The sequence below is a fragment of the Crinia signifera genome, chromosome 3 (genome assembly GCF_055691185.1).
Source record: "Crinia signifera chromosome 3, ASM5569118v1, whole genome shotgun sequence".
Lineage (NCBI taxonomy): Eukaryota > Metazoa > Chordata > Amphibia > Anura > Myobatrachidae > Crinia > Crinia signifera.
In genome coordinates, this window is record NC_139219.1 from 167,866,314 (window position 1) to 167,892,952 (window position 26,639).

Consider the following 26,639-nt stretch of genomic DNA (forward strand, 5'->3'; position numbering starts at 1 on the left):
CAATAATACTGTAATTATAGAAATCTAAGCCGTCTGTTTTTAAAATGGCATTGGTTCCCCCGAACTGGGAACTACCGCTCTATGACCAATAAGCATCTCCATATTAATTCCTATGGAGTATGAGTCATGTTGTCTATTATTTGTTTTTTAATGCCACATTCCATCATACCCTCATTCCCTCACAGCCTTGCTAGGACAAGTAGTGCACCTGCAAAGAACTAATATAGACTAGTTGGTATACAATATGGGGCCCCATGCTGTGTGTCTACCTGCTATGGTGTCACAAGGTTCAGCATGGTATTGATTTCTAAAGAATATTGATGATTCTATGCCATTTTCTCTCTAAGAATAGGTTTAAGGGGCATACACACAGGGTGATTTCAGCCCCTTTTCTAAGCAATCTGATTAGATCACTTAGAAAAGGAGCATGGAACGCTTCATGTGTATGTCCTGCAGCGATGCCAGTGTGCGGTCCCACCGACTTTCCCCAGATCGCAGTGCTTTGTCTATTATAAAAACAGGCAAAGCCCTACTCGGCACAAATGCTCAGCAAGAAAAGCAGGCAATTTGTCTACATTGTCACGACGTGCAGGACCACTCAGCATTTCTAATATTGAGTGTCCACACTAGACTATATTGTGAACAATATGGCTCAGAGGCCCCATGTTGTGTATGGGGCTTAACACCTCTCCAATACATTCTGCAGCTTGCAGGAATCTATGTTCTCTTGAGGACATTCCCATTTTAATGTTCACATTACTAATATCCCTTTTATATCCCTTTCACATTGCATCAACATAGCCTTAAGACCTGGGATATTGCCAGGGCTTGTGGCTCGACCAGGGTCTCCACTATGTTTGACTAGACCCTTCTTGGGGTCATGACCCTGCTTGGTACTAGGGGGCCAGCCTGGGTTGCCTGTTGTCTGAAAGGCATTACCCAGGTCATGATGAGCTTGGTTATGCTGAAAATTAGTTAATTTTCCTGCACAGTAGTGCTTTGTGATAACATAATCTCCACACGGCCACTGTTAGCCGTAAAACCTGGGAATTACCCAAGTCTATCTCCCGGGAAAAATCTGAACCTGTGGCCTGGGTCCCAGATGGGTTAAAGCCAGGGTTATGTGTAAAAGGGGTAGAAGTGTATGCGAAAGTCTGAATCGAAAAGCTGCTACCAATACACATTAAAGAAATTCTATTTTAAGCACTAGTGCAATTTTAACACAAGTGGGTGATTTAAAATGTTTTTTTTATTTGGGCACAAATCCGAGCAATTCACTTGTTGCTCTGATTGGACGACCGTTGCTTTATATGTGCTCAAATAGAAGGGGATTAACCATGATTACAGCTAATTCTGTTTTAAGACCTATTATACTTTTCTATTATCATATATGCTGCCTTCCATATTCTGTTAGGGGCCTAATAACTACATTTTAAAGAAATGCCCTAAAAGTTAACATTGTGGACCAAGTTTCGGGGCTATTTATCAGTTTTCTTGTGCCAGGATAGTTGCTCCAGTAATGCTTTCATTTGCTGCTAAGGGAAGGGTGTGCTAATGCTGTTTGAAGATGACACCATAAATCATAACATTTTCCAGCTTGATAAATTGCACAATTGCAAGGGTCACAATAAGTGGGTGGTGTCCTTGGATTATGATATAATAAATATGTTAATTTAGTGATTATCGTGGCAACTGCTGTATTTTTTTATGTTTTACTGTACAGGGTTGCCTACCTGACCCTCTCCTTCAGGGAGAAAATGCTCTGCTCCTGAACTTACTTGGTAATGTAGGATTGCCATCATCTGTGGTGAAACACCTTTCTTATCAACTACCTAGCTCCCCACAGGTGATGGCAATCCTACATTACCAGGGAAGTCCAGGAACAGAGCATTTTCTCCTTGAAGGAGAGGGTCAGTTAGGCAACCCTGGTTTTACATAGATCATTGCCATTACCTAATAGCACAAATGGCTTTCACATTCCATTCTTTGTCTTTATCTTTGAGTCTACTTGTGAATTCTACAAAGTGTTATTTCATATTGAGACAACAAATTTTAACAAGGATATTCCAAAATGTCTGTGGTAAGAAACATCATCTGTGTGTTTTCTGTATGCTACACACTAATACAGAGGAGAAAGGTGCATGAGGCCTGAGATCTGAACAATCTCAATAATAACCTGTTGTGTTTCCTATATTCCTATACTTGTTTTACACAGCACAGTGTTTTTCATGAAATAAAACTTGAAGAAAGAAGTTACTAAATAAACAATCACAACACGTTCTTCTTCTTTTGCCTAAAAATGTTGCTTCAGCTGAGTTTTCCAATGGATGGGATCCAAGTTAAGCAACATAATGTAATTTAAGAATATTGTGTAACTTTGAATAACATAGTGTTTTTTTGCTTTTACTGTGTTAAGAAAGGAAAAATAAATCCAAATCTGGTTAATACTTTCATTTATAACAGTTAATAGGTTTAAACTGTAATAGGGCATCTAAACGAAACATAAATCATTACCGTAGGCCAGTGGTTCCCGATCTTTTTTGAATGACGGCACCCTAGAGTATCAGAATTTTTTCCATGCCCCCCCCAAAAAGGCAGAATAAATTTGACATTATATATGATTTTTTTTGAGGGTCAGTTATGTGGTAAAGAGTAGAATTTGCTTCTGTTTGTACATTTTATTTATTTATTAGCAGGTTTATATTACCAACCCAGGGCACCTCTGCAAGTGTCCCGAGGCACCGCAGCGAGCCACAGCACAAAGTTTGGGAACCACTGCCATAGGCAGTATAAAGTACTGTGATGCTTTGGATTTACTTTAAGCTTGAGTAGAGCATTATTGTATTTGGTCACATGGTAGACTGTTACCATATTGATACCACATTGTCGACACGGTTCAACATATCAATGTGCACAGTGAACATCCTCAGAATGTCGATGTGTTCGCAATGTTTACATCAGAAATGTCCACATATGAAATGTTAACATTCTAAGGACCAGATACACTAAGGGGGGGGGGGGGGGGTATTCAATCTTGGGTCATGGCTGTCGAGCTGGCCCAACAGCCGTGACCCTGTCCCGTTAAAGGTCTGCTTGACCGAGAATTTGCAGGCGGGATTCAATGTCCCACCTGCAGCAGGACAAGAAGTGGGCGTGGATGCGAGCTGCGGCCTGGGAGAGGCGAGCTGCAATTCCGTTCTTTTCTCACTACTTCACTGCAGAATGAGGAGACTGTCCATATGGAGGTTGCACATGAGCCCTCTCCTCTCTTAATTCAGTCTGGCCACTGGGAGGGTTCGGGTTATCCACTACATGAAGATCAGGGTTAGGCACTTGGGGAAGGCTTATGGTAAGGTTAGCGATAGGTGGAGAATACTCATTGAGACATTTCCTACCATGTTGACATTCTCATTTAAAAGCAAACCAGCTGCTCTGTAGCAGATCTACATTTTCTGAAACAGCGTTTAGTTGGCAGAACAAGATGGTTGCATTTCCTAATGAGCAGCAGTTTGCACAGGCAAATTGTAGTCATTGGGGCATCGTGAAGATGCTTCTACAGTAGTGATCTGTGGACTAGGCGCACTGGTGTACCTTCTTTGTTGAGTAGTGTAGAAATGAAATTAATATATATATATATATATATATATATATATTGCAGAGTTAGATTATTATGATGAAATAAAGGGGCATCTTCTTGCAGTAAGGTGATATGTCACTACCAGAATGCCAATAAAGAAAAAGTCGATTTAACGTTAAACAATTGGCCATCTGGTGTACAGTAGAGTTCCTTTTCTGTGTCACTATCCTCTGTCACTTGATCAGTTGTGTGTATGTAAATCTTGAATAAAGCTTTTATTAGACTTTATTTTTATTTTTTTGCAAATACATTTTTATTGAAATTTTTCAAAACTACATGAAAAACCAGCAAGAAAAACAAAATTCACATCATATGTTTTATACATGTGGAGCTAGGTAACACTGTCACAACAAATAAGTCAAGTGCACTTACAGAAAGTTACATCTTGTGACCATTACACATAGCAAAAAGTATCACTAAGAGAAAATCACAAAGCTCACATACATGTTTGAGGGAGTGTTCAGTTACCAGACTCAATAGCCGTAGACTTCGAGCATGCATGTAAGAAGGGAAGTAATAGAAAAAGAAAGTAGTGAAGAAGAAAGAGATGAGAAATAAAAGAAAGAGGGGTCAGATGTAAAGAGGGTTATAGAGGAACTCTCTTCCTATATTGGGCAGCACTTGTTAGTCATATAGGGGGTGGGTCAGGTCGGGATCACACAGCTGGGGGCACCTCTTTAAAGGTGGATTTGTAATGGTTCGATTTCTTATAGGCCAACCATGCATACCAGGTGGCCGTAAAGGATTGTTTTTTCCCCTCTAAGGAGGAAATAAGATCGTCCATTGACATGTAATGGTCAAGCCAGGCAGACCACCCCTTCAGAGTGGGGAGCACCCCAGTTTTCCAATGATCGCCTCTAGTAATTCTGGGAGGGTGAAAGGAGTTTCAAGGGACTCTGTTTCCTCCTCTGTGAGGGAGGGGAAATGTATCTCCCTAAGGTAATCTGAGATTAGTGTCTCTCGCGACTGAGTCAAACTCTCGCCTTCACGTAGATTGTAAAGTTGCAAATAAAAGCGGTGGAAAGCCGAAGCTATTTCTTTATTGGTGTTTTGGAGACTTTTTATTTTTTAATGTATGAACTATTTTTGATTGAAAAGAAAATTCACAATGAGAAATGGCTACACAAGGCATACATTTGCTCGTTCACATGGTAAATAGCGATTTATTATAGCCCTATTTTTTTACTGTTATCTGACTTTATCTTTTGTGCTTTTTGTAGATTCCAGGCATATGTATACTTTGCTTCTGCCTTTCAAGCAATATCTTGTGGAATCCACTACTTGGCATCTGTGTTTATTGCTGTTACCCCAAAGTATATTTGCAGACCTCCAGGAAATGCAACCCTGATATCAATCAATAATGTATCTATATCTGGAATCAATGAAGTTTGGGGTCTATGGACATCACCAAATGATTACGTTGTTTCCCAGCAGGATAATGGTGACATTTGGGAACTACATCGTTGCAGTCGACTTAAACTTACCAACACATTAGATCCAACAAATAGCTATGAAGAAAATAAAACATTACATTCTTGTTCTGATGGCTACTGGTACGATCACACTCATTTGGATAGTAGCGTTGTTACGGAATGGGACCTGGTCTGTGATCGTGAATGGCTCGCTAAATTAGTTCAACCCACCTTTATGCTTGGAGTACTTATCGGTGCATTGTTTTTTGGTGATATCGCAGACAGGTACGCTATTAAAAGGCAACTTACTTTGTTAAACATGGATGATCTAAAAAAAATGTTACATGTACATGAAAAGCTGATTAGTATGTATCTGGATTTATATCTAATATGAAAAGTGCTGGTTGAAATCACAAATATTTACTTATGATACATGACAGACATGCAGTGGGGGAAACTATGCAAAACTATCTTGAGCATTTCATTAGTGATGCATGGTAGTACTGGTAACCCTTTTTACAATGCATTGGATAAGCAGACACCATTCATCCTATTTTAATGCAATGTTTCTATATTTTTTTGGATGGAATTACAGTAATAATTGTATTATTATATCGACTACAGAAGCCTTACGTTTGCATAACATACAGAACCATGAACCTTAACACAGAAGTCTAGATTACATACAGTAGGTTACAGTGGGTAGGATGAGCCATTTTTAGAAGTGTAACATGCACTGGGTAACTACACAATATAGGGGGAAAGTAAAATAGTTTGAAGTGGGCAAATTGGATATTTATCGCTTTCTCTGTAGTTGCTGCACATTACTTGTTTTGAAAAAGATTGCATAGATTTTTAAACTCTAAAAAAAAACAAGGAGCCTTGGGTCTCTTTTTCTAATGGCCCCCATACACTGGTCCGATTTGTCCTAAGGACAAGTCGGAAAAGTTTGCCCTTGAGAGCCCCCGGCAGCTCCCTGGGAGGCCGCACAGGACCGTGCATTGGACCTGAGGGGACATCAAACTGAGCCGATATTACAGCCTGATTCATTGAAATCTGCCCAAATCGGCTCAGTGTATGGGCACCTTAACATTAATAGTTATGTAATAGGTTCTGAGCTCAAGGAATCGGCATGTTTATGATAAAGTTAAATTAAAAGTGGCAACTAATTATAAGGCAACAAGAGCACCCACAGGGAACCCATGAAAACATATGGAGAACATACAAACTCCACACCAAACACCGGCAATCTGCGGAGGAAATAAAAGTAATTTAGACTGACTTTTATTTCTGAAGTTAGGAGAAATCAATCGATGGTCAGTGATCATCGATTGATTTGTCATGAAAGCTGTCGCATGTGAGGGGATGTGTTAGTGAACACATGCCCTGGCTTGGCAGGGAAGCAATTCAGGCACCAGGGGGGGTCCGGAGCGGCCATTCAGCATGTATACGCTGCCTAGTGAGCCAACCTGAATCGCCCCCAATATCTGTTTTTATTCTTATGATTTGCACATCTGTGCATACAGCATTTGAAAATGCTTGATAACAATACCAAGTACATTTAATTAAATGATAGATAAAAGATATTCTGTTGTTAGGAGGAACTTCTTGTCTTGGCCTTTTTAGAAGGTTTGATACGTCTCCCTTTTATTTTTCTTCAGTTTGTTTCAAGGAAACAAAGAGATTCAATGATAACATACATTTTATTTTAGAAATTACATTTTTAATTTAACTGAATAATATCCATTAACAGTAATAATTACTAGTGCCCAAATTTCATCTATAGTTTAGAATTCTTATTTTGAATACAAAAAGATTGTTTTTTTTATTGTAAAATGCAATGGAATATGTTGGTGCTATATAATCCTAATTACACGTCTGCCCTGGGAGGTTATTCAGACCTGATTGCATCCCTGCAATTGCACAAGGCTGCTAATTATCAATTGACTGCACAAACAGGTTGATCATAGTGCGCATGCGTGAAGCCAAACAGTAAAAAAAAAAAGTATATTTTCTGATCGCAAGCTATGCTCAAAGAAGCCGGCGTTTGGGGGAGGTAACCAGACCTTTTCTGGGAGTGTCAGGGAAACACAGGCGTGCCCAAGCGATTTCAGAGCGGTTGTGTGACATCAGCTCCAGCCTCGATCAGCCTGTTTCTATCGCACAGGCAGAATAGCTTCTGGGTTACGCACAATCTGGGAAAATCATTCGATGGTGAGTGAGTTGGGAATGGATTTACAGCAAACGCCAATCGGCATGATTTTCACAGGCCATTTGCAGCCTTGCACAGGCCAGGTTTTTGTTGTGCAACAGCTATCTGGTCACATTGGCGGCCAATAGAATCATCTACGCCGGAGGACCTTGGTAAATATAATTTCCTTCCACAGGTCCCCAAAAGGATTTCTTCAGACACCAGGATCCCCGGACCCCAGGAGCAATGGATGGGGACCTACCTACAGGCTCAAGATAGGTATCAGTATGTATGGGCTATGTATGTATTAAAGTTTTATTTTTCATGTGTGTGTCAGTGTGTTTATTTAACTATTTCTATTACTGTGGAACTACAAGTTCCAGTGGGCCCTTTAATGCCCTGCATGCTAGGACTTGTGGTTCTCCAAGTCCCAGCATGTGGGGGAGGCTTGCTGGGACTTATAGTTCCACACACAATAGTTTTTATTTCTATTTTTTACTACTTTCATCAGCCCGGTACCCAATGCCCAGGGGTGCCATGGACAGCCCCAGGCTTCAGCCTGGGGAGGGACATTCTGGAGGTGGTGGACCCCTTAATTGCGGGGGTCACCACTCCCACCCCTGCACAGGCTGACCGGTCATGGGGTAATGCTTTGGCTGGGAAGACTTGTATAAAAAGTCTCCCTGCGGCTGTGGCATTACCTTGCTGGCTGGTTGGGCCTGGTGCTGGTTCTTAAATATGGGGGACCCCTAGTAATTTTGTCCCCCGTGTTTTGGGAACCAGGACTGGCCCTTGAGCCTTGTGCTGGTTGTAAAAAATATGGGGAACCCCTACTCGGTTTGTTCCCTGTTTTTTTTTTCAACCAGGAGCTGCTCTGTGAGCCTGGGGCTGGTTACGGCTGTGAGGGGGGACCCCCACGCCGTTTTTTTTATATATATTTATTTTTTGAACCTCTTCTTTTTTTTTTTTTTTTTTTTTTTTTTTTTTTTTACACTGAAGCCTGCACGGATCTGACTGCATGGATCTGACCATGCAGGCTGCCAATACAAATTTGTATTTAAAAAAAGGAATTTGTATTTAGTATTTTTTCAGATACGAATTCATATTTAAATCAATACGCCATCGGAGAATACAAATCTGTCAAATACGACTGATTAGTAAATTATCCTCCGGAATACGAATTGATACGTATTAAGAACACGAATACGATTTTTCGTATTCTTAGTAATTTTTCCCCTTACTGTAATCAGCGGCTGGTATAAAAACAGGCATACGTGGCTTGTTTCTGATGTCACACACTCTCCCCTAAAATGCTTAGGCACGGATTTGTTTTTCTTGACACTACCAGCATTTTTCTGCCATGCTTAGTGGTTTTATTGGCACTCCCATGAAACGGCTGGTTACCACTCACAGACGCCTACTTCCTGTCTATCACCTTGTCAACAGCTTGCAAATAGAAACACTAGCAGGATTATATGGCTGGAAGGATTCGTACACGTGCATTGGGGTCCATAAACATCCACAGTCTATTGATAATCACAGAATTCCCGGCACTGCGGACAGGCCTGCATCGGCCCCATTCTTTCTCCTGCATTGTACTTGGTCTCACTGTGGAACAACAGTAGGCGCAGGAACAGTTGGTATTCACTAGGACAGTGGTTCCCAAACTGTGCGCCTAGCCTCCCTGGGGTGCCTCGGGACACTTGCAGGGGTGCCTCGGGTTGGATGGTGAGTATGATTTTTCTAAGGTATCCTATGGATTCTACTGGAGAAGAGGACAGTTAAGTATGGATTGTATGTTGTGTGGTGTGTATTGAAGTTATACTTTATTACGGTGTGTGATTTATTTAAGTGTTGGTTTAGATGTGGAACTACAAGAACCGGCAGGCCCATTAATGCCCTGCATGCTTGGACTTGTGGTTCTCCAAGTCCACTTTGTCGTCAGGACCCACAGTTTGAGAACCGCTGATCTAAAGCAAAGATCTCCCTAAAACAGATAAAGTTTAAGAGAGAAGGGGGCAATTAGTCACTGACTGAGCTAACAAGTCTATATAAACAGCAGGTAAAGTGGAGTGGAGATAGTAGAAGTTCGCTACAGTATATTGCCATATACACATAATGGTCAAAGTCGATATTTAGAGGTGGCAGCATAGAAAGTTTAAATAAATGGAATTTATCTTATGATCTAAGCCAGGCCTGGAAATTCTAGAACTGTGGCAGGACATGCTGGGATGTTTAGTTTTAGGACAGCTGGAGAGCCACAGGTTGGCCAGGCCTTATTTAAGAAGTTAGTGGTGATCAATTATATACTTTCATATTGTATGATAAGATACTGAGGCCGGTATCTAATTGCCGTGGTAATTTATTTAACAGCAAAAACGGTCTAAAATAGTAAATCGGACTATCCAATTATAGCCTGTTTCTATTGTGCTGTAAATTACCTGTTTTTGGCTTATAACAAATGAGGGGTGACATGTGTAATAGGGTGCGATTTTATAACTTGCGAATTGTGTTAAAAAAAAGGCCAAATTTGCCTGTGTTGTATAATTTGCACATGTAATAGGATGCAAGTTGCGGTATAATTCGCAATTTTTGCCAGTGAAATCGCCCATTTTGGCCTGTCTGTTTTTTTTTTTCACACTTCAAATCGCATCTAGTTGTTTTCCCACCAAATGTAATAGGGTGCAATTTTTGGTAAACATTACCAAAATTCACAAACACAATAGACCAGTATCGGACTGGTGAATTTGACAGAACCAGGCACAGATCAGTGAGATCTGTGCCTGGTTCTCTCAAAAAAATGTGTTAAAGTGAACATGTAAAATAATAAATGACATGGGGTCTCCCCTCCTGAAAACATTAGCCGGTCCTGGTTACAAAAATATGGGGGACAAAACCAGCCCCTGGCTCTTGGACCAGTCCCAGGTTAAAAAATAAGGGGGATAAAAAAACTGGGGGTCCCCCATGTTTTAGAACCCGAACCAGGCTCCAACAGCCAGTGGTGAAATGCACTTATTATAAAAGGTCCCCCGGTTGAACGATGAGCACCGTGGCTGGTCAGCCCTGGATGGGGTCCGTGGTGGAGTCGGAACACCCCATTAAAGAAGGGTTCCCCGCCCAGGGCTGCAGTCTGATGCTGTCCCAGGGCGGTGGAAGTCACTGCCAGTCACACTCAAGCCAGGGCAGTCTCACAGACTGCATCTGGCTTCACTACAGTGGCAGATTTTACCTGAGTGGGCTGCAGGATATAGGAAAAACCGCAACTGCTGCTGTGTCTCTTAATTCACCTGTAATAAAGGATGTGTAAATAATGACACCCACACACCCAGAAAAGCTTCATAGACACCCCTTTTACATTTAAAATTCAGTCGCACATACTCACCCGGTCCAGCGCTGTTATCTCTGACACTGCTCAGCACATTAGTGGATGGTAGGTCATGTCGGCTCAAAAAAAGTGATAAAATCATGTCGACCTTGCAATTGTCGACCTAATGCTTGTGTCGACCTTCCAACCTTGTCGACCTGAGCTATGTCAACCTATTTCAGTTGTTGACCTAAGCCCTGCTGATTTTTAGTGGTCGACCCAATGCATGTCGACCTACATGGGGTGACCATATCTCAATGGGGTAAGGGCACATTGTTCCCCATACTGGCTCACACACATCTATCCACCCTGTCTTAAGCCCCATACTTACTAGAGGATATAGTAAAAGATATCACTCAGAAAGCGATATCTTTTACTATATCTTCTAGTGTGTATGCTGAATATTGTTAACGATGCAACCTCCCATGCTTCGTTTTCGAAGCCCTCCCTTATCCTGCATGTACTGACAAAGTAGGTCCTCGTTAGCAATGACCATGCTGCAGTGCAGCATGACCCCTGCCATTGCTCCCTTTACTATGCACTTGCCGATGCCGACACCCCTCCGGATCCCCGCCACCTTCAATATCAATGTCGTCTGTGATTGGGTAGTGTGTTTGGGGCTTTTTAATAGAGTGGAGTCTCCACTCCACAATAACTGTATGTACTCTGTCACTGCTGGCTGACAATTTAACCCCATACTGAATGTAAACTGTCAGTACTGGCTGGCAATGTGTGTGTGTAACTGAGGCCTGGCACCTGATGATGGAGAAGCTTCTGGCAGCCAATGGCAGGATTCCCTGGGCATGGTTTCATCAGATGCATCTCAGATGCCCATGCGACCATGATCAGCAAGTGGTTAAAAGTCACAGAAAAAGTAAAAGAAAGGTTATTTCTCTTGGAATTAATACATTTTGTGACAAAAGAAAGGTATCTGCCCCCTCCTTCCTATACCCATAAATGGCACCAGTTGTATGTACATTAAAAATAATATATAGATATGGTATAATGATTAAATTGTATTGGCTGCTGTAAAAGAGAGAAATCATTTCTGATGAAACTAGCTCAATGGAAACTCTATAGGCCCATACACACTGGGTGACTTTAAGCTCAAAGCCGCCCAGTGTGTATGACTGAGCGGTGAGCGCTGCTGTGCGCTCCCGCATCAAGGACGGCTTTGCATAGCGCTGCCCCCAGCCATGACAGTGGTCATCGGTGTCCATACACACTGGGCATAATCGCACAGTGTGTATGGACCTTATGGCTCCTGAGGTGCAACCTTTGCTCAGACATTTAGAAGTGAATAGTTAAGATATAGGATCATGATATGTATAAAATACATACAGGTTGAGTATCCCGTATCCGAGTATCCGTTATCCAAATTATTCCGAAAACCATACATTCCAGAAAGTGAAAAAAAAAACATTTTTTTTGCTAAAAACTCACTGGGGACATTTGTAACAGCACTACTGGTGACAGAATATGTAACTGGCACTATATATGTGCAAGAAAATGATTGCTTGGCATTCAAAATCAATATCTGAGATAGTACACAAATTTTGTTTCATGTTTTGAAACCTTGTTTTTTGAACAAATAAAATATATTTGTGTGTATTTTATGTGGTAATAAAATATATTTGTGTGTATTTTATGTGTTTATACAGCATACATGCAAGATACTTCAAAATACATAATTGAAATATTAAAATATTCCGAAATACGGAATAATCCGTTATCCAAAATTCTCCTGGTCCCGAGCATTTTGGATACGGGATACTCAACCTGTACTATTATTAGAAGAAAGTCAGATTGTCTTTATCAAAGCCCAGGTAATAACATGATTTTTTTAATTGCATCAATGTCCAGACTAGGAAAGACTGCAATGTACAACAGTAACCTTTTCTAGGGGATAAAATATTGAAACTGGTTGTTATCCCTGAAAATTGGCAGCAGTTGGGAACTGTTAGTACATACTCAAGTTATTTTCCACAGAGTTGCAGAAAGACGAAATAAGAGTCTTTTTTAAAACATAAATTCAATTTGTAATCTGTAAGCCTAAAGTATCAACTAAAAAAAATCTTATTTTCATTACCAATTAGGACACTGTTTTTTCTCTAAAGATTTGCAGAAAATTATTTTGTAGTAACTTTGAACTTTGCTTGAACCAGTGGATTCAGGATTAGTGTGCCAGATCTCCGGGAAATAGCAGGCCTCATTAGTTTTTTTGGCAGACACCGTGAAGGTGAAATGTCATGGATATTTATGTATAAACAGGTATTTGGATTTTGGGATTTAGATGTAGCTCAGCAGTCCATTTGTACTGAACTTCATTCAATTACTTTCACATCTTGCACATCTGCCCAAAAAAATAGCTAAAATTGTTTCACCTTTTTTAACAACCCTTTGAGTGCCAAGGGAATTTGTCAAAATAGGTGTGAAAATTGCCAAGCAAACCATTTTGTTAACCCTTTGAGTGTCCACATTGCTGTGAGAGATCCTCAAAATATCACACAATGTTCTTTTTTTGGGTGCAATATTTAACTAAACTTCAATCAATTGACTTGGATGTGTTTGACATCATGTGCGGTGCCATGCGCATCAGATTGGAGTCGGAGGTTCTACCTGCCTGTACGTATGGCCTTCGTCTCTGCGGCTCAAAGGGGATCAGATGGCCATACACTGCTCTGACTTACAATGAAGGTGGGGCAGACGTAAAGGGGGAAATTTACTAAGATGTGTATTCTACTTCACTTGTGATGTTGCTATGGGCAACCAATAAGAATTTACTTCTTATTTATTTAGCACACTCTAGATAGTAGACAGGATCCGATTGGATGCCCATAGCAACATCACATGTGAAGTAGAATACACATCTTAGTAAATTTCCCCCAAAATGGGCAGAGAGAGAGATGTGTGTCACACACAATCACTCATAATTAACCATTTAAGTGCCAAAGTTGCTGTGAGATCCTCAAAATAGCCACAAAACTTCCAGCCCCGTTAACAGTGACTGTTCCTTTAGCATAAATAAATACATTGAAATTTCTTTGGGTGCAATCGTTAACTAAATTTTCAATAATTGACTTGGCTGTACTTGTATTTATTTATGCTAAAAGAACAGTCGCTGTGAGCAATGCTGGCATTTTTAGTGGATATTTTGAGTGTCTCTCACGGCAATGTTGGCACTCGAAGGGTTAAACACTCTTGCAGATACTCACACTTTACATTCACTGCTGCAGACCTGGATCTTGATGCTGGATGAAGAAGATTGCTTTGGAGGGTGAGTAATTACTAACTATGTAGCTAGTTGTAAACTTCCAATTTCTTAATTAGACATTAGTGGGGGGTGCTGCTGGGATGCAGAGCAAGTTCTGGTGAAAAATCAGACTTGCTGTGGAGGTGCGTGAAAAAATATACGCCCCTATAGAAATCACCAAGTCCTATTTTCTGTCCTTCCAAGGAATAGAAAAAACACCAAAATGTTGATACGGTATATGGTGTCATTTGTTTATTTCTTAATTTTTAGTGTTTTGCTAAAATAAGCAAATTCTGGAATCAACATGTTAAATGTTGTCATTCTGAATTCAACCATGTCAAGCTAAGTTTTTTTTCCCCAACATATTGATTGTCGCCCTAACGTCTATGTTGAGATTCTGAAAGTCGACTAGTCATGCCACCCCCGCAGATTGTGGAGTTCTTTTGGGCCACAATCTGCAGGGTCAAGTCCAAGCATTTAGGAGATGAGGCCATGCCACATTGTAAATATTGGAGATGTTCCACCTGCTTCAGGAATCATGGTATTTCAATCTTAGGGGTGTGACTGTTGCATTATATGTTCCTCCCTATATGCAGAATATTGTACATCACTGAAACCTGGAGTTACAATACCTGTGGAGCTTTATACTCCATACACCCACCTGATCACCTTGTTTGCATAGATCATTATACCTTTGTTAGTCTAGCCATCATCTCTTTCAGTAAACGTCATTTTATTTTTAAGTTGTTTATAATAAAAATAACTTTGCACACATGACCCAGTTGTCCACACACAAAGCAATCAGATTGAGTTGTGTATTGAATTTCTCCAAGCGGCCTGCTACATTTGCATTTTTATTCATGCATTGAACTATGTAGCAGTCTTAAGGCCCCCATCCATTACTGTGACTTCTCCCCTAGAGAAGTCGCAGCCGATCCCCTTTTGCCACCCGGGATCTTTCTGGGCGGCAGGATCCCATGGGATATATCTATGCCATGGGTCTTCAACCTATGGCCCTCCAGATGTTGTGAAACTACATGTTCCAACATGCATTGCCACATTTTTTCTTATAAGAGCATGCCAAAACTGTCAGGGCATGCTGGGACATGTAGTTCTACAACATCTGGAGGGCCACAGGTTGAAGACCTGTGATCTATGCAATCCTTTTTCATGTAATATATTGCATGCAATCCCATTCTCCATTGCCAAGAGACTGCTCGCAGGTTTAATCTCCAACCCTGATCTGATGCACACGGAACTGTGCATTTGATTGGATGTCAAACACATCTGACCACTTTTCACCCAATTTCTCGGCTCGTTCTGACAGAATCGAGGAGAAGTGGCCAAATTAGACAAGTAGATGGGGGCTTCAAATAAACATACTGGTACTTGTGTATTTTGGCGGCGCCCCCGATGTCCATCGCGTGATGTGTACATCGCGTCGCATCGCATGTCATGCACCCGATGGCATGCGATGCGATTTTTACCCCCTATGCGATGAAAGATTGTATAAGCACCCTAAATGCACCCCCACGCCACCCCCCACTATAAACGTGAACCCGAAGCGTGGCGAGCGGCGGCAGTACGCGTCCTCCGACCTTTTAATACCCCCACTATCCACGTCGGCGTGGAGTTGAGAATAGAAAGTGTGGCGAGAGCACGCTTCGGGCTCAGTGGCACACTTTCTATTCTCAACTCCACGCCGACGTGGATAGTGGGGGTATGAAAAGGTCGGAGGACGCGTACCGCCACCCCTCGCGGGCTCGCTGCGCTCGCCATGCTTCGGGTTCACGTTTATAGTGGGGGGGTGGCGTGGGGGTGCCTTTAACATTGTAAGCACCCATTAGGGTGCTTATACAATGTTTAATCGCATCACATTGTATGGCATTGTATGCCATATACAATGGCATACAATTTTAAAATTGTATGCCATTGTACAATATCGCGCGATATCGCGTTGCATCGCATACCATCGCATGCCTTATGGTATGCGATGCGATGGGCGCCGCCAAAATACACAAGTACCAACATACTTCTATCACATATGATGCCTTCAGATTTATGTTTTCAGATAACAGCTACTTCAGCATTTAAAGATTGTATTTTTTAGTCTAGTGTACTCTTCTAAAATCAAACTAAGTACAAATAGCTATATATTTCCCATAAAATAGGACCACACAAATATAAAAAATTTATAAAAAAAAATGTTATTTATTTTTTACAGGCAGTTAGTAATTTTAAATTTGCTGAATTGCCACGGTTCAAAAAAAAAAATTTAAATCTCAGAACAGAAGACCATCTTTAGCTAATTTATGTTCTGACTTTTCATACAACTGATACCTTTAAAACTGATTATTTAGATTATTATACTACTAAAGGTGCCCACAGACGCATCGATCCCGGCGTGCGTTCTGTGCTTAACTAGCACACATAGCATTGCATCGTATCATATGCCTTGTGCATGCGATGCTATGCGATAAAAAGCTAGTACAAAAAGTATGTGCAGCACATACTTTTTGTACTGTGCGATGAGGTGCCGCGGGAGCGCGCACCCCATCGCATAGCATCGCACCGCCGGGATCGGTGCGTGTGTGGGCACCATTAGAAATGTTGTGATGTATATATTTTCATATATAAATATTTAATTTAAAGTGATCTCTTTTACCACCTGCTCCAAATTTTGCTGTTTGTTTGAGAAGATGAGGGAATATAGCAGGTGACCTCAATCTGACCACTATAATGTGATCTTTCATAATAGTAAAGGATTTGCCTGACACGTCTTTTTTTTTTTTTTTTTTCAACATGGACGCCAGCCATAATTTTAATATGATCTTCTTTTCTCTATAACAAATAATGAGAGCTTTGCGTAAGTAATGTGAAACCTCTGGTTCTAATGAAGTGACAGGGTTGAAAACTGGACAACCCTAACCTTCCCCAGTATTCTTATGTTTGGCATCCCGGCAGTTGAGATTACATCTCCACCATCCTGATTAATGTTGGTATTCTGGTGCTAGTCTCCTGGTGGTAGTCAGGATGCAAACATTGTTTTTTGAATGCCAGAATCCTGAATACTGAGATGCTGAACACTTATCCTTAATAAATATATGTAAATATAATTTATTACACACACACTGAAGCAAAAAAAAGTTATGGGATAGGGGCCCAGTATCGTATAGGACCCCCTATAGCCTGGCAAAGGGCATCAATACAATGTGCATCAATTCCACACGTAGATGCAAGACCTCAAAAAAGATAATGACCCATGCCATCTGGATAGCTTCTCGCATCTCCTTGATATTTATAGGTGCAGGATTTGGATGTGAAAAGACCTTTCCACCATGTTCCATACTCTCCAGAACACTCCTGGAACCAATTTTGGACAACTTGGGACCAATCATACGACGCACCATCCTGCTGGAATATTCCATCGTTATGCGGGTACATGAAGGACTGCAAATTGTCACCAAGCACTGCAACATAGTAGTTACAGGTCAAATATGACTTTATGCATATTAACAGACACCGCAAAAGCCATGTGAAAGAACCCCACATAATTATGGAACCGCCACCTGCCTACAGGATGTCTTTTTGACAACTGGGATCTATAGCCTCATGGGGTCTGCATCACACCTGAATCCTACCATCAGCTCAAAACAAATAGAAATGTACCCTGCCACCATTGAGCCAATGTCACTACCTTGTTTATTACGGACATTTCTTGCAAGATGGCTATGGTCACAATCATCACATTCAGGTTTGTGCATACACAAACATAGACAAGCACACACACTTGCTGTTGGAGCCAAAGAGAAGAGGCTGCCAAATGAGGTAATTGATGGGGGGTTAAGCAATGCACTTTTCATTCAATGTGATGAGATTCTATGACAATTGAATTGTATTAGCTCTACTCCATCCTCATAAACCCGAGACTCATGGTATACCTACATCAGGTGGTCCATCAAGACTGATGTCCCCAGCCCCCTTCAAAATTTCTGCTGTCCCCAGCCCCCTTCTGTCTCTCCAGTGGCCTAGTGTCTCGCCAACTCTAGCCAACCCCCTTCTCTTATTCCAGCTCCCAAGTGTCTGCCATGCTTTAGCAAGCCATCTTCTAACTCCACCCCCCAGGGGCGGATTGGGCCACCGGGATACCGGGAGAAATCCCGCTGGGCCAGCCCAATCCACCCTCTGTCGGGCTGGCTGGTCATGACTGCCGGCCGGCCTAGTAACTGAGAGGTCGTCAGTCCGGCCGGCAGCAGTGCTTCCGGCCAGCTCACTAAGCTGCCAGCACTGCGCTGCCGCACCGCACACCCTTCACAGGCACAGCTGGATTCTGCTGTGCTGTGCGGACTGTCTGACAGAAGGCGCAGCGTTAATAGGATAGGACTGTGGGCGTGGCTTCATTACCCACGCCAGTGATGCCACGCACCATGTCCACAGCCTGGCCCTGCCGTCCCCAAGAGATCACAGCAGGGAGCCGCCGAGCCATATATCTTGGAGGCGAACAGAATGTGAGACATGTGTTAAGCCTGGCCCTGCCGTCCCCAAGAGATCACAGCAGGGAGCCGCCGAGCCATATATCTTGGAGGCGAACAGAATGTGAGACATGTGCGGGTATTCTTTTTCAGGGGGAGGGAGGAGAAAGATGTTCATATGCAGTGTGTATGTGTGTGTGTAGGGGGGGATGTGTGTGTAGGGGGGTTGATATACATTATGTGTGTGTGGGGGGGGGGGTATATGTGTGCATATACAGTATATGTGAGTGTGTGGGGGGGATGTGTACATATTTATACTGTGTGTGTGTGTGTGTGTAGGGGTGTTCATATACAGTATATGTGTGTGTGGGGGGGTATATGTGTGCATATACAGTGTATGTGTGTGGGGGGTGTTCATATGCAGTGTGTGTGCGGGGGGATGTGTGCATATACAGTGTGTGTGTGTGTTCATATAAAGTATATATGTGTGTATATAGTATGTGTGGGGGGGGATGTATGTGTGGGGGGGGATGTGTGCATATACAGTGTGTGTGTGTATGTGTTCATATACAGTATATATGTGTGTATTTAGTATGTGTGTGTGTGGGGATGTGTGCATTTACAGTATGTGTGTGTGTGGGGGATGTGTGCGTATACAGTGTGTGTGTGTGTGTGTGTGTTCATATACAGTATATATGTGTGTATATAGTATGTGTGTGTGTGGGGGATGTGTGCGTATACAGTGTGTGTGGGTGTTCATATACAGTATATATGTGTGTTTATAGTATGTGAGTGTGGGGGATGTGTGCATTTACAGTATGTGTGGGAGGGATGTGTGCATATACTGTGTGTGTGTGATCATCATATACAGTATATGTGTGGGAGGGATGTGTGCATAAACATATTTGTGGGGGGATGTGCGTGTGTGTGTATATAGTATGTGTGTGTTGGATGTGGGGGGTTGTGTGACGTGTAGCAAGCATTACGGTGTAAATTTTTGACGCGCATCTTCGACGCGCACTATCCCTGTTGTCCTTAGTTTAAAAAAATTGTTGAGCCCTGGCATAACTCGTAATGGGCATCATGGCCTCTGGTGCGCACTGTCACTGTTGTCCTTCTTTTATGAAAAATTGTTGAGCCCTGGCATAATGTGTAATAGGCTCTATGGCATGTGGTATAATATGGATGTGTGACGTGTAATAGGCATTATGGGGCAAATGTTTGGTGTGCGTCTTTGGCGTAACATGTAATGGGGATCACGGTGTGTGCCATAATGTATAATGGGCATCAGTGTGTGGCATAACGTGTAATGGGCATTACAGTGTGTGACGTAACGTGTATGTGGTATTACCGTGTGCGAAATCAAGAATAGATTTGAAGCAAATGTAAAAAATGAGGTGGTTCAAGGGGCGGGTCAATGGGTGGGCTGTGGGTGTGGGTGAGCTACTAGCCATGCCCCCACAGCGGCAAAAATGGACCACGCCCCCTAAAAATTTGCGCGCGCGAAAGGTATCGCTCCCCCCTAGGGCTGCTTCAAATTATTTCCCGGGCTGCTTTTAATTCCCAATTCGCCCCCTGCCACCCCCCATGTCTTTCCAGCCAGCCCCCCATCTATCTCTTTAGCCCCCAGTGTCTCTCTTGCCAGCTCATTTGAGTCTCTCAAGATCTGCAGGGTCTCTTCAGATCCTGTCAGCACTTTCTAGTTTCAGCCAGCCCCTGGTGTCTCTCCAGTTTCAGCCAGCCCAAGTGTCTTTCCAGATTCAGCCAGTCCCATTTGTCTCTCCAGTCCCCTCTATCGTGTCTGTCCAGTTCCAGCCAGCCACCCAATATCTCAAGCTCTAACAGACCCCTTCTGCTTCTAACCTTTTACATTCTTGGTATACTTTATGCGTTGCAGGTGGCACTTTTGTTGTTACTGTTTATGTACTGAAAGTCACATAAAAATGTTTTATAAGCTACAACATAAATCAGAAACCTAAAATTATTTGTTACTTTGGTACTTATGTAATATCTGGGCTCCCATTTTTCTTATGAGACCGCATCCCCTCGTGGGGCTCGCCACGCTTTGGGCACGGTGGCTCGCTGCGCTCACCACACTATATAAAATCAACTCCATGCGTAGTTGGATAGTAGGGGTATGAAAACATGGGGTGCATTTAACATGGGAGCCCAGATAATACATAAGTACCGTTACTTTTATTATACAAAATAAAACAAATCACTAAGCTACATTCTCTTTAAAGGTTTTTAGATACATTTCTTTATGCCTTTAATAGATTACTAATCTAGTGTGTAGAAAAAATTATGGATAGGTGCAAATGTATAACAAAAACACTGCAAGAATGTCTATATGTTTGTAGGTTCAAAATTATTTAGTTATACATATATTTGACAATGTGTATTTATTTAGGACTTTTGTATTTTAATATTGCATCAATCTTCTACTTTGACACATGGTTCGATCCCAGCAGCATCGATACTGATTCGAAAATTGGGTTGCCTGTATCAAACAGGAGGGAGGGAGGGAGGGAGGGGGGATGCTGCATAGAGCAGCACGTAACTGCCTTCGGACTTCCAGATTGAAGTAGAAATAGACTTGCCAGGCAAGTCTATTTCTGCTTTCGATCCCGGTGCCACGGGAATCTAGATCAAAGGCAGTTACCACTGTTAGATTTAGGTTCAATGTCGATTCGAGTTTGCTTCTAGAAGCAAAATCGAATCGAAAATGTGTCCAAATCGAACTGTGTATATGTCCCATGAGAATGCTCCTGGCTGACCAATGTGTCGAACATGGGCGAGTATTCTTATTGTTAGGCCAGAATCGTGTAATCAAGCCTTATTGACTAGTCAGTGGGAGGGTGACCTACTCTACTGGCAGTATGTGGGGAACACCAAAAATCTGAGAGTCCATCGGTGTTCTGCTAGAAAATGCAAGATTTTCCTAAAACAGACAAATTCTGCACTTATTTTGTCTTTGTTTACTGTTCAAACCTTTTAAGCATCCAGTGTTAGTAGGGTAATTCATTTAGCATTTGCTATGAATTTTATGCATCACACACCAGGTACTGAGAGCATTTCTAAGCATCCATTTCCACCAATAAAACAAACATACAGTATTTGACCAGATCATTCCTGAACACTATGCCTGTTTTGGGGACAGAATAAGTACATGTAATAGAAATTATCGAGTGGAATTCATAAGTAATACTGTACTATGATAACACACAGGCATGCGTATCTTCATGCCTGCTACTTTGATGAGATAATGTTTTTGTTTTTTTTAATGATAAAATACTTATTTTCTCCTCATCTCCAGAGTGGGAAGACGACCAATAATGTGGATCACAAGCTCATGCCAGTTCATATTCGGTGTTGTTGTGGCATTTACCTTCGACTACTACAGCTTTGTCATTGTTCGTTTTTTCCTGGCCACGGTGTGTTTATATTTTATTATATGTTACAGTATACCAAATTCTAAATTTTAAAAAATAGTTAATTAGAGCCTTAATCTTAAATGTATGTTTTACTAGTAATAGGTTTAGCAATAATAGGAGAAAAAAAGGGGGAAATGTAATAGGAAGAGAGATTCAGAAATTGAGAGGTTTGGTAAGAAAACTCCAGGTTTTATTTAAAGCGGCAATCATAAACACTGCAAAACCAGTTTGACTTTGAAGTATAAATGATTGCCACTTTAAAAAAACTAGAGATTTCTTACCAAATCTCTAATTTTCTGAATCTCTCATCATATTACATTCCACCCAAAGTGTTTGCTTAGAAGATACTGCTTACTGATTACAGCATTTACAGTATGCTGTGCTTTATCTGTGCATGGTACTGGGAGGGATGTGATTAGAGCACTGTTTACTTTCCCCTTTGTGCACATTTTCAATTTGATTTATTTGCAGAGAACATTACACACAGTTTATCATGGAGACTTAAAACTAGTGTTTAATGCCACCTCCAATACTAAGGTTATAATCAGTAGTTTTCCTATCAAAGAGGCTTTCACCACCTGAATAACCCTTTAAGGTTTATCTATGTCAGTCATTCATCCCTCACACACGATTTGGCACTTGATGTGCCAGGTTTTGCATGTGATAAATTGCATGCGATTAATCACATGCAGTCCCCGGGGAGCTGCAGTCAGAGGGAGCCGTGAGCTGAGCGGGGCAGGGGGGCTGCAAGCACAGAGCCAGGCAAGGGACGCAAAGAGGCAGCTTGCGCACTGGACAGCGAGGGGACCAGATTGCCGGGTAGGGTAGGGGAAGCCGGGCAGCAGCGGGCGCACATAGAAAATAAACACATAGAAATGAATGGACAGCCAGTGATTGGATGAGAGCTCTCAGCCAATCACTGACTGTCCATTCATTTCTATGTGCACCCACTGCTGTCCGGCTTCCCCTACGCTACAGGGTCTCTGGTACCCATTGCTGCGTTCACCGCCCAGACCACTGCCTCCCCTTGCCCGGCTCTCTGCTTGCGGCGATCACCGCCCAGGTCAGTGCGTCCACTGCCTCTCAGGCCTGGCTCCTTACATCAGCCCGCCCCGCTCAGCTCCCTGCTTCCTATACACAGTGTCCCCTGCCTGCCTCCAAGCTGCACATAAGTTTTACTAAATCTTATGTGCAGCCCGTCCGACCTCCCGACACCGAATCGGGTGAAATCGGGCCCAAATCACACAGTGTATGGGGACCTTCATAGAAGATTAATATGTGAAAGAATTCAGGATTGTGAGATCTTACAATCTATAGATAAGGGATAGATAAACATGGGAGGAGGGGGAGTTACAATAGTGAACAAGAAACACTGAGGGGTGCAATAGTGTGAGAGCTGGTAGGCTTTAGTAAAGAAATGGCTTTTGAGTATTTTTTGAGGTGTGAATCTGTTGCAAGAGAGATAGCACTCAAAAGTGTGAAGTAGGCAAGTGGGATTATGAAATGGGAGAAAGTTACAGTGGGAGAAAAGCCAGTGTAGGGTCTGGAGGAGTGGGGAGGCAGAAACCATTCTGTTGGAGAGAAAGATCAGCTGAGCAAAAGTGTTGAATTAGAGTGGAGCAAGACATGAGTTAGGGAGGCCAGGTTACAGGAAGTTACATTAGTCCAGTCAATAGATCACCAGTGAATGAGTGGATGAGGGTCTTTTTTTCCTCTAAGATTGGAAGTCAATCATAACTTCTAGACAGACAGTTTTAAGGGATATAACAGATGGTGATATTATTTATAGATTGTAAAATGGAAGGAGGTGAGGTGACTGGAAAGACTGTGGGTGACATTTAATAGGATGCAATTTTTAGTAAGGTTCTGAAATCCCACCATATCGCATGTTTTGAAGTCGCAAATTTTTTGAAGAAATCGACTAGTTAATGGAATGCAAATTTTTGTCATGAAAATGTGCGAATGAATGCACATGTGTGATTTGTATAAAAAAAAACATAACCATCCCTGGTCTCAAAGAACTGGTCCTGGTTTTAGAAATTCAGGGGACAAAAACAGGGGATCCTCAAGGATTTCTAAAACCAGCACCAGGCTCAAGGGCCAGTCCTGGTTCCCAAAATACAGGGGACAAAATGAGTAGGGGTCCCCCATATTTTGGCAACCAGCACCAGGCCCAAACAGCCAACATGGTAATGCCAAGGCTGGTGGAAACTTTTTAAGCAAGTTCTCCCAGCAAAAGCATTCATACCTGTGGCTGGTTAGCCCGGGAAGGGACCCTGGAGGAGTGGGAACCCCCCAATAAAGGGGTACCCCCACTCCACAGTTACCCCTGACCAGGCTGAAGCCCGGTGCCCCTGGAGCGGTGGGCACCAGGCTGATAAATGGTTAATAATAGATTAAACTATTGTGTAATGTTGTGGAACTACAAGTCCCAGCAAGACCCCTGAATTTCTAAAACCAGGACCAGTTCTTTGAGCGTCATACCCCCAGTATCCACGTCGGCGTGGAGTTGATTTTATAAAGTGTGGCGAGCGCAGCTCGCCACCGAGTCTGAAGCGTGGTGAGCGCTCGCCACGCTTCGGGCCGGTGGCCAGCTGCGCTCGTCACACTTTATAAAATCAACTCCATGCCGATGTGGATACTGGGGGTATGACGTGGATAGTGGGGGAAATGTGTGCGTGTGTTGTGCTTTATACTTACGTCCATCAAGTCCACCGATGGGCAGCGTTCAGTCCCCCTCCTCCGGCAGTCACTCCCCAGCGCCAGTGTTCAGTCCCCCTCCTCCGGCACTGGCAGCGGACAATGTACACAATTAGCGTAGTGCCGCTGGGGGAGCAGGGAAACCATGTGATGTTCCCCCAGCGACAATATGCTGAATTATGTACATTGCTGGCGCCGGGGAGTGACTGCCGGAGGAAGGGGACTGAAAGCTGCCACCGGGGAGAGCCCGTCGCCCGCGGGGATCGCCGACCAGAGGACGGTAAGTATAAAACAAAGCACCCACCACCCTGCTCCCTTTGCCACTCACCACCCTGCTCCCAGCGTAGTTTCACGGCGGCGGCTATGCTGATAACGTAGCTTAGGCTACATTGAAAACGTAGCGCAGAGCTGCCGCCATGAAACTAAACAAGTGTGCGTGTGTATATATGTGTGTGCGTGTGTATATATGTGTGTGCGTGTGTATGTATATATATATGTGTGTGTGTGTGTGTGTGTGTGTGTGTGTGTGTGTGTGTGTGTGTGTGTGTGTGAAAAAGTAGCACTCTCAAAATTCAGTAATTACTTGCTGGGGTGCCCAGAAGCTCAGGTTCCAAACGTTTTCCATAAGGACCAATAATATCCAATAGACAATAGGGAGCGCACTCACCAGACTTTTTCAGAGTCCTTTGTTTAAAAAGCAAGACTTTAATAGTACATCTTTAAAAGGTTAGTCAACGTTTCGGGTCCACATCTGACCCTTTGTCAAGACACAGCAACCACAGGTATCCCAGAGACTCCCTACTCACCAGTTAAATACCATAAAACCCCTCCCTCTCATAGGGTAGCAACCAATCAAAAGATATATAATCAAGTGAACTCAGGTGACAACACAGGTGATCGCTATAAGGAAAAATGCACTCACCACTGATAACACCTCATTATGCACGGTCCGGTCTGGGACCTCCTGTGTAGCGGCGTGCGGGACACAGATCAGGAAGCAGCCCGCACTGCTTACTTCCTGTGTGTGCGTGCGTATCCTCAGACACGCTAGGACGCTGTCCCACGTGACTTCCGGGGAGATATGCGTTCCAGCTCAGTCTGCTGGACGCTGTCCTTCATCGCTTCCGCGTTCCACAGACAGATATATTAGTGCGATGTGCTGGCACTCGGCTCCAATAAGGGGTTACTGGCCCTGTGCCCTCAGTAGGCGCCGGCCGATATGCATGTGTAGAAGGGAAACTGCAGCACTCGGGACTTGAAGTAAAAGAATAACAACGCGTAGCCTCTCAGGGACGTTTCAGCCGCGTGCGGCTTTTATTAAAAACCGCTTTGTAATCTGTTTTTGATAAAAGCGCCGCAGTTTCCCTTCTACACACACACACACACACATATATGTATTGTAGACATTTTCAGCGATAGTGTCAGGACCTGCAGAAAGGTGGGGTCCCGTGACGGGGGCTGCAGGCTTAATGCATAAATGCATTGATCAATTCATGAACCAAATCTCCACTATTTATTATCAGTTAATTTAGTGTGTGCAGAGCCCCTACAATGTCTCTCTATCTATCTATCTATATATATATATATATATATACTGAAGACAAATTTAAACATTTGAAACGTTAATAGTACACACTGCAGTCTTGCGTGTTTTCTTGCTACTTCTAAAGACAAGGTTGGAGTGCCGCACCCCCGGCTCCTATGTACCCCCTTTGTGAGGGCACCCGCCGAAGTTGAAACTTGTTGTTGGGAGTGCCTATCCCTCCGTGTGTGTGTATATATGTATGTGTGTATATGTATATATATATATATATATATATATATATATATATATAAACATACGGGTAGTCGGCACTCAGCTCCTTGTCAGGTATAAGCCCCGTGCCTTCAGCAGGGTCCAGCGCGCCGGACCAAATATAATCAAGTGCGTTCGTCTGCGGCACTGGGGACTGGAAATAACTCACACAACGGCCAGCTCTGTGGTTACAGAGCTGGCCGTTGTGTGAGTTATTTCCAGTCCCCAGTGCCGCAGACGAACGCACTTGATTATATATATATATATATATATATATATATATATATATATATATATATATATATATATATATATATATATATATATATATATATATATATATATATATATATGGCTATTTTTGTGCAGGCTCCAGCAGGA

At 42.6% G+C, this 26,639-nt stretch overlaps 1 protein-coding gene across 1 annotated transcript in view; it reads left to right on the forward strand.

The window, feature by feature from the left end:
- The window catches only part of SLC22A16 (solute carrier family 22 member 16), a 47,015-nt gene that overhangs the window by 6,980 nt on the left and 13,396 nt on the right, over nucleotides 1-26,639 (forward strand). Inside the window, exons 2-3 of the mRNA XM_083176903.1 lie at nucleotides 4,858-5,334; nucleotides 21,646-21,763. Coding sequence (XP_083033029.1) covers nucleotides 4,858-5,334; nucleotides 21,646-21,763 — 595 coding nt within the window. The remainder of the gene's footprint in view (nucleotides 1-4,857; nucleotides 5,335-21,645; nucleotides 21,764-26,639) is intronic.